This window comes from Conger conger, chromosome 16 (genome assembly GCF_963514075.1).
Source record: "Conger conger chromosome 16, fConCon1.1, whole genome shotgun sequence".
Lineage (NCBI taxonomy): Eukaryota > Metazoa > Chordata > Actinopteri > Anguilliformes > Congridae > Conger > Conger conger.
The window spans coordinates 34,227,492-34,243,484 of record NC_083775.1 but is presented as its reverse complement, the minus strand read 5'-3'; the positions used below and the strand labels follow the sequence as shown (position 1 = coordinate 34,243,484).

The window sequence follows — 15,993 nt, the reverse complement described above, 5'->3', positions numbered from 1 at the left end:
AAGCAAGCCATATGTTTAACACTAAAATATTCCACAAAATGAATGGTATTTATCTGAAATATGTGAAATGCTGAACTCACTGTTATTTGAATAGAAACTGAGTTATATCCCAAGGGTCAGGCGAGAGCAAGGTTTTGGTGCCCTCTAATATAGTTTACTGTTACATTAATACTAGAGGAATTATGCAATCACTACACTGTGTTCAGTTTATAATCACATCATATTAACCTGAGAGTGAAGGCATCATATGTAAATGCTTGAAAAATAAGCTGAGTGAATTCATATGCATGGAAATAATATGCTCCTGCACGCTTTTGTAATAGGACCGCTCAAAGCAGCAGTCCTTCATGCAGAAGAAGCAGATGTTCACAATTACATAACAGACAATTGTGCTGTCAAAAGGTATTTTAAAAGGCTGATTTAGTCAGACTGCTGACTTTAAAGGATTAAAGATCTTCGTCATACGGAAATGTATTTGTATTCACATCCCTGCTTGAAGACACACTTGTGGTTATTAACTAATCATTTACATACTGCATGCGGCGGGAATACATACAATCCTAGAAAAATGGCATTAGAAGAACTGTGTGCCATGAAAATCCCTGGATTTAAAATAAAATAAAATAATAAAATAAAACAATACAATTAAATAATAAAATAAAATTATAATACACATACCATGCTGGGTGGGAGAGCTCCTGGTGGATCCACATTTCTCCAACAGCTCTGCAAATTCTCTCCTTTATTCAAACAAAAGAATAAAAACTGAGTGAATGCTGCTGTCCATTTCAACTCCCTTTCCACACTCACTGAATTCAGCCAACTGCTATTAGGTGAGACTGTAAAATATATACACATATTTGCTACAGTATGTACACACAATAGAACCTTGAGGATATAAGATATTTTGGTGCCGTTTCTACTTGTGCGAATGAAAATAATATGAATAATTGGAATTGTTACATTACAGTTGCCTTTAAATGGGCGATCCTCATTTTGTAACCATCGGCCTGACTTTAAATTCTCCAATAATCATACTTGGCCCCTTGTTTCACAAAGCAGGATTATGGACGGATTACAGTTAAACCCAGAGACTGTAAAAATACTGTAAAAAGAGTTCCGGGTCTTACTCAGCGCCGTTATCCTGCTAACTCAGCAATCGAGCATCATGAAATGAGACCCCCGCCCACCCCAGCTGTACCTGGAGCTGTTGTTCGGCACATTATGGGTGTCGGAGGGTTGCCGGTTCAATCCCGCCCTGGGTGTGTCGAAGTGTCCCTGAGCAAGACACCTAATCCCCAAATGCTCCTGAAGAGCTGGTTGGTGCCCTGCATGGCAGCCAATCGCCGTTGCTATGTGAGTGTGTGTATGAATGAGTGAATGGAGAAGCATCAATTGCACAGCGCTATGGATAAAGGCGCTATATAAATGCAGGCATTTACCATTTGTACATACTTCTGTTCAGAGAGGCCTATCAGACAGTCAGATATGTACTCTGGCCTATCTGGCAGCAGCACAATGGCAAATGATATGTAACATAATACTAAACATGACAGAGGCAAATAGATAAACAATGGATCTTTGTCCCAAACGTTACGGAGGGCACTGTATACGACCTTATAGCATATATTGCCCTACAAAAAAACCTCTTTTTTTTAGCAGCCCAGGTTCCCTATTGAGATTAAAAAACCCTGAGGTCGCACAAGGTTTAGTGACGTAGGCAGTGTTGGGTTGGTGAGAACGAGGGCTAAGAGCCTTAGCGCTTAGCGCTGGGCCCACAGCGCTTCCGGAGGGGCGGGAGGAGTCCCCGAACCCCCCCCCCCCCCCCCCCGCCGGACGATGAGGCGGAAGGGACCGGTCCTCCAGGCTGGCCGGCACCCTGCAGCTCGCAGAGAGGGCCGCGCGGCGGATGTAATCCCCCTGTGCTCGCTCTGGCTAAAGACGAGGGGGGATTACTCGAGCACGTGACCCATCTCATCAGCGGCGGGCTTAGCCCCGCGTCCGCGCTTATCCCGCCCAACATTAAAAGGTCTCACGTGCTCATTCATCGTTTCCTCTTAACTGGCCAATATCAGCAGTCGCTAACAGGCCCAGGGGTGGTTTCTCGTTGGTGCTCCTGGATACGCAGTCAGTGGTGTCTACTACTCGACTACTCAGCACACCACGGCCTACGGTACAGCGCAGTCTATGATTGTCTAGACTTACATCTATAAATACTCCACCACTGATAATGCCCCAGTCACGCACAGCCAGAGTAAACCAGTCTGCCATCAGCTGGGCAGCACCAAGCCACATGTCACTGCCATATACGCTCAGAGAGCTCATTAGGTATTTATTAGGTATTTATTAGGTATTTTAGCGCTTCTGCTGTGCGCTGTGTGTTCAGAGATGCTTTCCTGCACACCACTGTTGTAATGTGTGGTTATTTGCGTTACTGTCACCTACCTGTCAGCTTTACCCAGTATGGCTATTCTCCTCTGACCTCTCATTAAACACACGTTTTTTTCCGCAGAACTGCTGCTCACTGGATGTTTTTTGCTTTTCACACCATTCTCCGCAAACTCTAGACTATTGTGCGTGAAAATCCCAGGGGATCAGCGGTTTCTGAGATACTCAAACCGCCCTGTCTGCCACCAACAATCATTCCATGGTCAAAGTCACTTAGATCACATTTCTTCCCCATTCTCACATTTGGTCTGAAAAACAGCTGAACCTCTTGACCATGTCTGCATGCTTTTATGAATTTAGTTATTGCCACATGATTGGCCAATTAAAGCTGGTGTCAGTTATCACTGAGTGTACGTGTGATGATCTGAACGAAAATGGGCTTTTATGCCAATTTAGAATCTGTTCCATTTTCTGTCAAATAGGTAACTAGCGGGGGTTCAAGCATTGGAGTTCAGTCCACCAAGGCTAAAAAGTAGCCTTGGTGCTTTCTTCGAAGCAGACTAAAGCTGTCAGTATCTCAGAGGCCCCCCCACACACAGCCAACATGAGTACAAATACGTTCACGTGCTAACCCCTGTGTGGTTGATTGATATCTAGATCACATTATTTCCCCAGCTTTTATTTATATTTAAATTTCTATTTCGCAGTCATATTTAACATTACATTCATATTCAGCAGTGACATTTTATTTACATTTACATTTAGAATTTATGTTTAGATATAATAATTATTGTTACATGATAATAAATAATATATTAAAATATTTTATTATATTATTTACATTACATTACATTATTGGCATTTGGCAGACGCTCTTATCCAGAGCGACGTACAAAAAAGTGCATACCCATAACCAGGGATAAGTTCACTGAAAGTTCCCCCTAGAGGGAAGTACAATTTCAACTGCTACCTGTACAACAAAGATAAGGACGAGGGCCTTTTTTTTTTAGTTTTTTGAGAACAAATAAACAAACAAACAGAGCAAAAGTGACCAAAGTGAACTATCCAAACACTGCTTACCTAGCCAACTAAAAATACCGATACACAAAGCACATCACAGAGACAACAATTAAGGTTCACAGGGAGGTAGGGAGGGATGGGGAGAGGTGCTGCTTGAAGAGGTGTGTCTTCAGCTTGCACTTGAAGGTGGGGAGAGATTCTACAGTTCTGACCTCAACGGGGAGTTCGTTCCACCACCGTGGAGCCAGAACAGACAGTAGTCGTGAGCGTGAGGTGGAGGTTCGGAGAGGGGGAGGTGCCAAGCGGCCTGTGGAGGCTGAACGAAGAGGTCTGGCAGGGGTGTAGGGTCTGATGATTTTTTGTAGATAAGCTGGGGAAGACCCTTTAACTGCTTGGAAGGCTAGCACCAATGTTTTGAATTTGATGCGAGCCATGACAGGCAGCCAGTGGAGGGAAGTAAGCAGGGGGGTGACGTGTAAGTATTTGGGAAGGTTGAAGACCAGACGAGCTGCTGCATTCTGGATGAGTTGGAGGGGTCTGATGGCGGACGCTGGGAGGCCAGCCAAGAGGGAATTGCAGTAGTCCAGGCGGGACAGAACCATCGCTTGGACCAGGAGCTGGGTCGAGTAGGGGGTGAGAAAGGGGCGGATTCTCTGTATATTGTATAGGAAGAACCTGCAAGACCGGGTCACCGCCGCAATGTTCTCGGAAAGGATGGAGTGATCCACAGTGTCGAAGGCAGCAGAGAGATCTAGGAGAATGAGGACAGAGGAGCGGGAGGCTGCTCGTGCGGCATGGAGTGACTCACTGACGGAGAGGAGCGCAGTCTCTGTCGAGTGGCCCGATCTGAAGCCAGACTGATGGGGGTCTAGCAGGTTGTTGTTAGAAAAGAAAGAAGAAAGTTGAGTAGAAGCGGATCGTTCTATAGTTTTAGAAAGGAAAGGAAGAAGAGATACCGGGCGGTAGTTCTGGATGATGGAGGGATCCAGAGTAGGCTTTTTTAGCAGCGGAGTGATGTGGGCCCTCTTGGAGGATGCCGGAAAACAGCCGGAAGACAGGGAGGAGTTGACAAGGGAGGTGACAAATGGGAGAATGTCAGGTGTGATAGTTTGGAGAAGAGAAGAGGGGATAGGGTCAAGGGCACAGGTTGTAGGGCGGTGGCAGAGCAGGAGTTGAGAAACGTCAGAGTCCGTAAGGGGGGAGAAAGTGGAAAAGGAAGGGATGGGCCTAGAGGGGGGGAAGGGCACAGTGAGGGGGGCGGTGGTTGTAAAGGATCTGCGGATGACTGTGACCTTCTCATCGAAGAAATCAGCAAAGTCATCAGCAGCGAAGGAGGACTGAGGAGGAGGAGGCGGTGTGTTGAGGAGAGAGGAGAAAATAGAGAAAAGTTTCCGGGGAATTTGTGTTTGATAGTATTTTGCTTTGGCGGCAGTGACAGCGGAAGACAATGCCGCCAGGAGAGACTGGTTGTGAGGTCTGAACGTCTCTGGATTTCCCCCACTTCCTCTCCGCTACGCGGAGGCTGGCCCTGGAGGTACGGAGGGTGTCAGATATCCAAGGACTGGGAGGGGATGTGCGAGGTGGCTTTGAGACAGGCGGACAGAGAGAGTCAAAGGCGGAGGAGAGAGATGAAAGGAGGGTGGCAGATGCAGAGTTAGTGAGGAGTTTGAAGAAGGATTCGAGAGGGGGGAGTGAGGCGGTGACGGTGCAGGCAAAGGAAGAGGGTGAGAGGGAGTGGAGGTTACGGCGGTCTGAGGAAGTGTGGGTGGGAGGAGGGGGAGGAAACCCGGAAACTCCCGGAAAACCAATTATAATAAATTTCTCTCCAAATGTAAAATTTGACAGTTGTAGCGCATTGTTTTACACTTGCCCACACATTCTAAGCAGAATGACCTCACACACATTCTAAGCTGCATCTCACCTTGCTTCTTCATCTCTGGCAACTAGAAGCCTCATGTGATTGGTTGAGGAGGCGGCTCTGAGGATGTCCACGGCCCTGTAAACAAAAGGGATGGCTTGGTAGCTAACTGGCAAAGGCTTTAAAACACAGGTGCACAGCAAGGGCCGATCCGCTTCAGCTTCTTTAACAATTGAATTAGCTAAATAATGTCTTGAGCAGACATTCGTATATGGACCAGCTACAGCTGCAGACTGCAAGTGTATCCTAAAGATTGTATTGTGCTCAAGTGACGAAACATCATTTATAGAGCTGTCAGAAAAATGTATTAAGGTAACTGATTGGAACAAAAACCAGCTCTCAGACCGGCGGACCGGAGTTGTGCACCCCTGCTTTAGAATGATTAAAGCACCACACACCTTTCACGGGTGACTCCTACCAAACTCTCCCCGTTCACGTCCAGGATCTGGTCCCCTGGCTGAAGATGTCCTGTTTGAATGTGATTCGGAAACAAGGAATCAGCGCAAGCAGCTCTCTTATGATTGGACACAGGGCACTGGGTGGAGCTACCACTCACACGATGACATTGCTATGACATTGCAAATCCAACTAAAGACATCACAGCAATGTACATAGGGAAATACTCATTTTTACTCAATTATTCCCTGTCAGACAATCAGACCAGGAACTTGTTTGCCTTTTTGAAGCACATTAGCAACTGCAGGATAATATGTCACTTTACCCAGTTAATATGTCACTTTACCCTGTTAATATGCCACTTTACCCAGTTAATATGTCACTTTACCCAGTTAATATGCCACTTTACCCAGTTAATATGTCAATTTGCCCAGTTAATGTCACTTCTCCCAGTTAATATGTCACTTTACCCTGTTAATATGTCACTTTACCCAGTTAATATGTCACTTTACCCAGTTAATATGTCATTATTGCTTAACCACAACTAATTGTGCTGTCATGCATTCAGCTATAGTGACATTCGAAACCAGCAACACAGGGTCTTGGCTGTAGCATATGGTAATGGTGTTAGGAAACATGAACTGAGGCTTACTCAAAGCCTAACTCTCACATCGCTACTGATTTATAACTGCTGGTCACCAAACAAGCTATCAGGTCAATATCACAGAATCTGTAAGCTCATTAAACAAGAGTAAGAACCTAAGCTGATAATTCCTTGTGTTTGCAAACAGGTTTTCAAAATCATTCTTTTTAATGCTGACCTTACTGATGAAATCTCAACTGGTTGGTATTATTGCACTACATTTGTACTGTACAGTACTGTAGTTTCTGAAGTTGTAGATGTCTGTATAGTAGTTACAGACTTGGACTATCTACCTTGTGTACTGGACTTATGTTCTTGGCCTGACAAGCAATCATATATGAATTGTACCTTATCTGACCGGTTCGGTTGTTTGTTCTATGACCTTGATATGCACTGTTTTGTGCGACAGTTTGGATAAAAGCACCTGCTAAATAAAAAGTAACATAATGTAATAGTTACTTGCCAAGTTGTCTCTGTCATGCACGCACAGTGAAATGTTCAGTGTCAATACAGCTTTAACAGAGTTGAGAGGATCCCATATATTCTATTTCAGATTAATATTAGTATATTTTACTGCCGACTTGGTGTTCAGCATCAGTGACAACAGAGAGAGGTGGCTACACTACTCCTGCTGACTCCTGCACTTTGAAAGCTGTGCTTTCATTTTGAATCATATTTTAAAATGGTGGACTGTGAGATGGCCGGTGATAAATTTGCTTGCGGCCAATATATTTTATTACAATATTCTATTCAATCCCCTTTAGATATTATTTTTCCTTTGTTTGGACTTCCTTTTGGGGTGATGTTACAGGCCTGGTTGTGTAAAAGATGGGTTACCCACGTGGTGGTACTTTTTTCTCACAATAAAAGTAGCCGTTTGTGTCGTTAACATCAAACGTACTATACTATTAGACTATAAACGGGCCTCTGTCTCTTGGAGAAACCACATACTATTTCTGCAGTTTCTGTATTCAGTAACAGTACTGTACTTCACTCTGAATAAGAATGTCTGCCTGGTGATTATAATGTAATTTAATTTAATTGAGCTTGTTCTGTAAATCTACTTAACCTGCTAAGTTGTCTGAGGGTTTACAATGTTGGGATTTCTTTCTCTGACCAGACACATGCACACACAAAAATACAGGAAAAATACAGGAAAATACTGTGTTTAAGACAACATGTGGTCCCTACTGGATATAAAGTTGTACAAACTTGTTCATTTAACACAGTGCTATCTGAATGCGAGTGTCATCAACAGTAAAATGAATAGATGAACGTAAATTCAAACCTTATCTAGAACTGTGTACCGGGCATGTTGAGTGCAGCTCCCGTTGAAGCGAATGTGCGAAATAAAACTCCCCCAATGGTATTTTCAAACTTGTGTACATTTAGATTTTGGTCATGTAGCAGACGCTTTTAATCCCAGGCAATTTACAACTGCATACATTCTTCAAGTTAAAAGCATTAAATCCATAAATAGCAAAACACGCATTTAACTGTCTGTAACAAGTACACAGTACTGGACTTCACTCTGGATAAGAAAATCTGCCAGTCTGCCAGGTGATTATAATGTAATTACATTTAATTGAGCTTGTTCTGTAAATCTAGTACCCTACAATCCTGCCAGTCAGACACATGACCGATAAGCACAGAGATTAACTTCTACACCCTGACACAGGGGTGTCAAACTCCAGTCCTGGAGGGCCGCAGCGTCTACAGGTGTTTGTGGTTTCCTTTCAATCGGCAACCAATTAATGCCTTGAGAACACGGTGTGTGGACTCTTTAGCCAATTAAAGACTTTGAAATGTATCTCTCGTGCTAAAACACACCAAAAACCAGCAGTCACTGCTACCCTCCAGGACTGGAGTTTGACACCCCTGCCCTAACACATGAGAAGGTATGGGCTGGGGACTAAACCCTGCAGCAGTCTAGCAAATGGAACTCTTGCTATTGCTAACACTCTTGCTATTGGGGGATGCGTTTTCCACTGGAGCCTCTCATTGGAAAGAAACAAAATAACTAAAACCAAATGCCGTCAGACAACAGTATTACAGTCACTGGGTTGTGATGGAGCTAAAACTGAGCATGTGGCGTTTTAAAGGGAGCGGCCTGTAGTGTAGTGGTTAAGGCGCATGACTGGGACTTGCAAGGTCGGTGGTTCGAATCCCGGTGTAACCACAACAAGATCCACACAGCCGTTGGGCCCTTGAGCAAGGCCCAGGGGAGGATTGTCTCCTGATTAGTCTAATCAACTGCACATTGCTCTGGATAAGAGGGTCTTCCAAGTGCCATTAATGCAATGCAATGTAATGTGCTTACCATCACTTGCAGCCAGGCCACCAGGTAAAATCCTTTTCACGTAGACTCCGAAGTCCTCTCCCGTTTGTTCCTTCACCCCTCCAATCACTTTGATTCCTAGGTTGACACAGGGGAGGTAGATTGTACAGCAAAGAGTTCTAAGATGTTAGCCAGCTCTATTCTGATATTTCCTCACCTACATCTACAGGTACATATACAGAAAATATTGAGACTTCACTTTTCACACACTTTATTGTGTCATTTTTGCCCAGCAATTTACACTCCATAACCCATAATGACATAATGATTTATTTGGACATTTCTGTAAGTTTATTAAAATCTCTCATTTACATAAGTATTCAGACCCTTTGCTGTGGCACTCCAAATTGTGGTCACATCCTGTTCACTCTAATTATCCTTGAGCTGTGTCTAGAACTTGACTGGAGTCCACCAGTGGCAAATTGAATTGATTGGGCATAGTTTGGGCAACAGCTCAACTGGGCTCGGTATTTTCACAATACTTTACAGTACAAGATACATACTCTTGAATTCATGAATGTAAATTCACTCATTCTGAATAAGATTGAGCCATTTTTTCATACCACAATTCCCTTTATCATGCTGGCTATGACCACGAGGAGAATAAAAGTATTCTAGTTTGAAACGACACACCCTGAAAGACTGAGATATGTAGTAAATAAGTACCAGTAATGTTTTTCAGTGTCACTAAGAAACTGTTTTGGTTTTTTTCCTTTGAATGTAAAGGTAGAATAGGTGAGATCATTATGTTAAAACATTGTTACAATACCATTGTAAATCCCTTCCTATCATTGAAAAAGGCTCACTGGCATGTTAACTCTGCCTGTGTTTATAGTCCTTAAATTTAGGTTTCAAAATATACTTCAAGCTCATTGGTTGAAAATTGGTTCTAATTGCCACTGCCAATGGCGTTTAAATGTCACTGCATTTACAGAGAAGGGGGAGGGATAAACAGTGTTGTGGTTTGAAGGTGTTTGTTGCTGCTATTCCTCTCTTGACCATTAGAAGCCTGAAATGACCTATTGTACCTTTAAATAGATAAACCGGAAAGATGCTTGTGAGCTTCCAACATGATTTTCACTTTGTAGAAAATACCTGAGCTACAGACCTCAGTGTAGTGGTTATTTACAGGTCCGTTTAAATAACAGATGAGCAGCCATCAGTTCTGTGTAGCTTAGGGTGTGGGAGAAATTCATACATTTTCAACAAGGGTGACAAACCCTTCATGTGCAACGTGGGATTAGCAGGGATGTTTTTATTCTCAGCTCCTGACAGGAGCAGCTTTAGTGAGCTTATCTCCTTCAGAAGACAAGAGAGATGTTTATATAGCACTGAGACAGAATATGTTCCCCCTTTTTCCTTTCTTTCAACATCCAAGCCTCAAAAACATGATTCTCAGAATATCAAGTTTTGCCACAAACTCACTAAAGTCAGGTAGACTAAGTTGACCCAGGCCAGTGAGTATAATGTGAGGTGCTTTGCATGACCAATCAAAACCCGAGCTTCTGTCCTTACATAGTACCGTTTTCGTTAAAGGACTACAGAACTCCCTTCAACTTGAAACTTGTTGCGCTAAAATAGGTTTTGCGTGACACTGTGTGCTATTAGAAGAAGCAAACTTACCAAGTCCATTTTCACAGTCTGCAAAGTCCATAGAGTAAACGGCTCGATCGACTCCATGCGGTCCCATTAATGTCCTTCGAGTGGCAGAGGAGAAACAAGAGAAAAAGGGCATAATAACACAATAGCACGGCTATTTTTCACACTGGAGCACTACGACCATTTCTCAAAGACTTCAGCACCATCGCTGTTTCTCAGACTGTAGCATGCTCCTTGGCATAACATAACACTGGCGAGCGGTTGTCATGAATAGCTGTTCCTTGTTCCGAAAGAAATTAATTGAAATAGGTACCGTCACACGTGGTGTTCTAAATGATGACAGTACATAACTGTATAGGAAAACTTGGCGGAAGTTTCGACGGTAAGGAGTTTACTAATATGAAATGCGCAGCTGAGTGTCTGCGCCTGCTAGTTACGGGTGTTCAGCTTCTGTAATGCGCTGCACGGATTAATCCCTCATGCAGCTGTACAAAAGGACTCACCCGGGTCAATATTATGCTTTCAATAATCCTCAATCGTGGATTACAAATCGACAGAAGACAACGAGCGCTGCTGTGTTTGTATTGTCAAGTGTTTTCAGGCACATATGCAGCTTCCACGGAATTATTATATTACTACTATTATTATTACTGCAATTACTAGCACTGCCTTGTTGCTCTTAATATCACAGTGCGGAATTACTGTTATTTATACTGTTGTTATCATATTATGAGTGTTAATTTTTGTTACATGTACATATAAAAGGCATTTGCTAAATTTTATGTAATTTAAAAGTACAAATACTGTATGGGCACACTTGTCGATGAAAGTATTTACAGTGTGTAGGTATGCATCTATATAGGTAGTTGGGCTGTTTTATATACTTATATATTTATATACAAATGTATATGTTATTATGATTTACATATTTATTCTAGAAATATAATTATTGTTTTGTCATGCTACTAATGCCAAGCAAATAAAAACAGAGAGAGGAAAGGATTCATGCATGTTACATCAAAACATGAACCTTCTTAAATGGTAATTCCAGTGCAAAACAACTTCAACATTAACCCCATTTAATAGCTCAAGGCGTAACTGATTAAGGTCCCATTCACACCTGGTCATTTCATGCGACTTGCATCAAAACACCCTGACAACCCATTGCCTGTTTTGTTCCACTTCTCAGAACAGTGGCAGCCACTTCCAAGATAGCAAGTTTGTATGCCATATTTCAGTTTCATAATGTTAAGGGAAGATGCCATATTCTGTAGACAATATGCAACAGAAGACAACAGAAGGCCACTGATGAGATTATGAAATATGAGTTTTGGTTGTCATATGCGTCTTGGAGAGATGGCTATATTTACCCTTGTACAACAACTGTCTCCAATGTGACTCAGACCACCTCCTGAAGTGGTTCAGACAATTGTATTTGAATCTATTCCCGCTGCACCTGTCTTTTTATGTGGATTATCCCAATCCGGATGCTCAAGATACAAGAAAATAACACAAAAACAGAGCCTTTTAGAGGCTGGCCGAAGCAATAGAAGTACAAACATTGGCCGCTGCAACCAGTGGGTACTTTGAATTTGGAGATACTGCCACCTGACCTCTCATACTAGGTCAGGGGTCAGCAACTCTGGTCCTGGAGAGCCCACAGGGTGTGCTGGTTTTTGTTTTCGCCTCAACACCAGCAACTGATTCAGACCCAAGAAACCAGGTGAGGCGAGTTAACTGTGTAGCCCACTACTTTAATCGATCAATTAAGTGCTGAGTAACGACAAAAGCCAGCACACCCTGCAGCTCTCCAGGACCAGGGTTGCCGACCCCTGTACTAGGTGAAGGGCGTTGTTCGGTTAATTGGGAAAAAGTGCCTGCTACACACTCATACAGCGTATCTGAAGGGTATTTAGCTTGCAAAACTGCAATGAACCATTTTCTTGTTGTGGCCAGTAAAAATAAAATCCTCCTTTCACCCGTGTTAAATACCCTGCTGCACCATTTTGTGTTCAGTAGAAGTCCAAACGTGTGACTGATGCCCACCCATAGACTGCAAGATAAGCACCCTGTTGTAGTCTACTTAAAGTAGGTACCGAGAGAATGCACTGTAGCTCCGGGCTATATCTTTGCACTCACTAACTGGGAATTGGCTGAGAGCTCATCAAAAACAGCAACTTTTCTAACAAAAGAAAAACTCAAGGTGGAATTCCTCTTTAAAGGAGTAATATACATAAATCACTTTGTTTTCGTTATAAAGCCAAGAGAAACTGGGCTAAGTTAAGTTTTTGCAGGAGCCCTGCCTTTATCCATGACATAGAAGCAGGTGAAACAACATCAGAAAAACATACAAACACAATAACGTAAAAAGAACACAATAAAAAACTTAAAATGATCAAATCTAATAAAATGATAAAAATATAAAATAGAGTGACAGCAAATTGAGTAATATAAATATATAAAAACAGATAAAACAGATGTCAGTCACAGATCATACTTTGTAAAGGCAGTTAGATAAAAATGGGTCTTAAGAAGGGATTTAAAAGAGGCCACTGACTCAGCAGCTCTTAATGGTCAAGGGGAGGTTGTCCCAGAGTCTATGGGCTTTTACAGCAAAGGCGTGATCACCTGTTGTTCTTAAGCTTGACAGCTAAAAAGCCCTTACCTGTAGATCTTACGGAGCTAGCAACTCTACAATAAAATTTGGTGCCAGACCATGTAAGGTCTTGTAAGTGATGAGTAAAATTTTTTAAATGATTCTGATTCACTGGCAACCAATGGAAGGCAGCTAATAAAGTAATATGTCACACTTTTTAATCTCAGTCAAAAGTCTAGTGGCAGAACAGATTGGAGTCTAGCAACTGATCGGTGGTTCAGACATGTAAACACAGCATTACAATAGCGTAAATAAATAAAAGCTTGCATTTACTTCTCAAGTGTCGTCAAAGGATAAAACAGGTCTTTTTAAAACTTTTTCAAAGTTTCTCACCTGATAAAAGCATGACTGCACTAGTTGTGTTTTCGTATGATGGTCAAAGCTTAGATCAAAATCACTCCAAGGTTTCTCACAACTGGATTTATGTAGTCCGCCAGTGGTCCAATAGCTAACTGTGCTTGATCAGAGAAAGACTGTGGCTCTCAGGATCTGTGTTTTCTGTTATCTGTTTTGTCTAAATCCTTAGCGTTTTCATTTCTTGTTACCCTCTGTGCTCACCGTAGTCTGTCTGTCAGTTCATTCATTCTCTGTCCCACTTTCTGACTGTTTCCCTACACCTGATTGTATTTCCCTCTTGTTACCGGTGTATGTAAACCCCTCTGTTTCTGTGTCTTGTTGTCAAATTGTCATGTAAATGGTAAATGGTAAATGGTAAATGGTTGGCATTTATATAGCGCCTTTATCCAAAGCGCTGTACAATTGATGCTTCTCATTCACCCATTCATACACACACTCACACACTGACGGCAATTGGCTGCCATGCAAGGCGCCGACCAGCTCGTCAGGAGCATTTGGGGGTTAGGTGTCTTACTCAGGGACACTTCGATACAGCCCGGGCTGGGGATCAAACTGGCAACCCTCCGACAGCCAGGCGACTGCTCTTACTGCCTGAGCCATGTTGCCCCACTATGTGGGGTGACTATGTCATGTGCTTTAGCCATACTCTCCAGCGGTTAGTTCTGGCTGCTAGCCTGTAGTTTTTTGGATTACTCTTCTGTTCTGATTTGCTCTTCTGCACACCACTGCTGTAATGTGTGGTTATTTGCGTTACTGTCACCTTCCTGTCAGCTTTGACCAGTCTGGCCCTTCTCCTCTGACCTCTCATTAAGAACACATTTTTCCTGCAGAACTGCTGCTTACTGGATGTTTATTGTTTTCTGCACCATTCTCTGCAAACTCTAGAGACTGTTGTGTGTGAAAATCCCAGGAGAGCAGCAGTTTCTGAGATATTCAAACCACCCTGTCTGGGACCAACAATCATTCCATGGTCAAAGTAACTCAGATCACATTTCTTCCCCATTCTGACATTTGATCTGAAAAACAGCTGAACCTCTTGGTCATGTCTGCATGCTTTGATGCATTTAGTTTTAGTCAGATGATTGGCGGATTAAATGTTTGCATTAATAGGTCTACCTAATAAAGTGGTCACTGTGGTGTAATCACATTTGGTTTGGAACCACTGTCAAGTGTAAGTGATGGTTAACTTAATTTCTTGCATTTCTTAATTTGTACTGGAGATGTTATTCTCAAGAATTAAGCAAAGTTTTCCCAATTATACAATTGAAGGAGAAAGCTCTCTTTTTATGGGGTGGTTCTAATGAATAAACTGGACATGGCTCATTTTGAACAAGAGCTGGTAACAGTATCACTTTTTGTACAGCCTGTGTTTTGTTGAAAACTCAATTATCTATGTTGTAGCCATGCGTTCTTTGACTTCACTACACTGTAACTGTAAAATCATTCCATAAAATTGTTAGAATACCAATTTCATCGAAATCTGTGACACTGAGAAACTGTGGAAATTGGAAGGTCGCATTTAACAAAGTAAACCTTAAACATGTCAAAACATAAAAATGAAATTTTTTTAATGAAAGTTTTGTAGTTTGGGCTTCAGAATGCTTCATTCTTGTGAAATAAGATTCTTGAATATATGAACTAGGATTAAATAATCGACCCCAGATTTCCTTTTTTATCGTGTTTTTACGAATTACACAACGGGCAAAGTTCAAATGATATTGAGAAGGTCTGCGTCATTACAAGGAATGCAGTTGAGGCTAATTCATCTGTTAATTGTAATTTTCAGCACTTGGTAGTGCATTAACGATGACTCAACTCACAAAACGTCATGTTTTAGAGTGTTTATTGCCGTAATCGTCGTTAAACCATACCACATTCTGGATAAATAACCCTTGACATTTACTTAGTCCACGTAGCCTAATTCGCAAACTGATTACAGAACAGCGAAACTAGGTCTCCCTTGTTGTTTAAGGCACAGTAGTCGCGGATTACAGCCTCTTCCCGATACGCACATGTCCACATCCTACAACTCAGTCACAATGGAGCATCGCTGATAAACTTTCGTTTAAGCGTATGCAATACGATCGGGATTGAAACACTGGTCATGTAAATAGAAAACCCATCGCCCTTTTGAACATTCTGAACTCGGATAATCTTACTGCCTAAACGCGGTTTAAGAGCTCAGAATGCACATACAGTCGTGCACCACGTATTTTACGCGGCTATATGCAATAATTCCACAGCACACTTCTTAAGAACAATTACCACCACCCGAGCGTTCCCATTTACCTGCTCAACAGCACTGCTCCTTTATACATGACAGAAAACGTTGGCATTTCTAATGTGCTTCTTCGCATCCAAGGACGTAAGAAACGTGTAGTATATTTCCCCTCTGCTTCAGCACGGCGCGCAGGTCTTCGCCAGCGCGGACCACATAATCCTCTCTATTCCCTTTAATTCCGCCCGCCGTTGACGGAACAGCCAAAACATCGCTACCTTTATAACCGATTTGCTCTTATGTAATATAAGCACAATACCAGAGGCACGATGTTCACATGACAATCGTAGGCTATATTAAGTTCTTCTTGGAAGTCGTAAAACAACATTTATGACATTTGCATTTTTAACGATTAAATACTAAATTTATTTTCCAAATGTTGTTTGAACCGATATATATT

General features: G+C 42.3%; 1 protein-coding gene across 1 annotated transcript in view; it reads right to left on the bottom strand.

Moving 5' to 3' along the window:
- si:dkeyp-72e1.9 (syntaxin-binding protein 4) overlaps positions 1 to 15,672 on the bottom strand; it is a 35,154-nt gene extending 19,482 nt beyond the window's left edge. The window contains exons 1-6 of the mRNA XM_061223351.1: positions 15,605 to 15,672; positions 10,327 to 10,400; positions 8,686 to 8,781; positions 5,725 to 5,794; positions 5,330 to 5,404; positions 679 to 740 (exon numbers count right to left, since the gene is read on the bottom strand). Coding sequence (XP_061079335.1) covers positions 679 to 740; positions 5,330 to 5,404; positions 5,725 to 5,794; positions 8,686 to 8,781; positions 10,327 to 10,400; positions 15,605 to 15,672 — 445 coding nt within the window. The remainder of the gene's footprint in view (positions 1 to 678; positions 741 to 5,329; positions 5,405 to 5,724; positions 5,795 to 8,685; positions 8,782 to 10,326; positions 10,401 to 15,604) is intronic.
- Between the last annotated feature and the right edge of the window lie 321 nt (positions 15,673 to 15,993).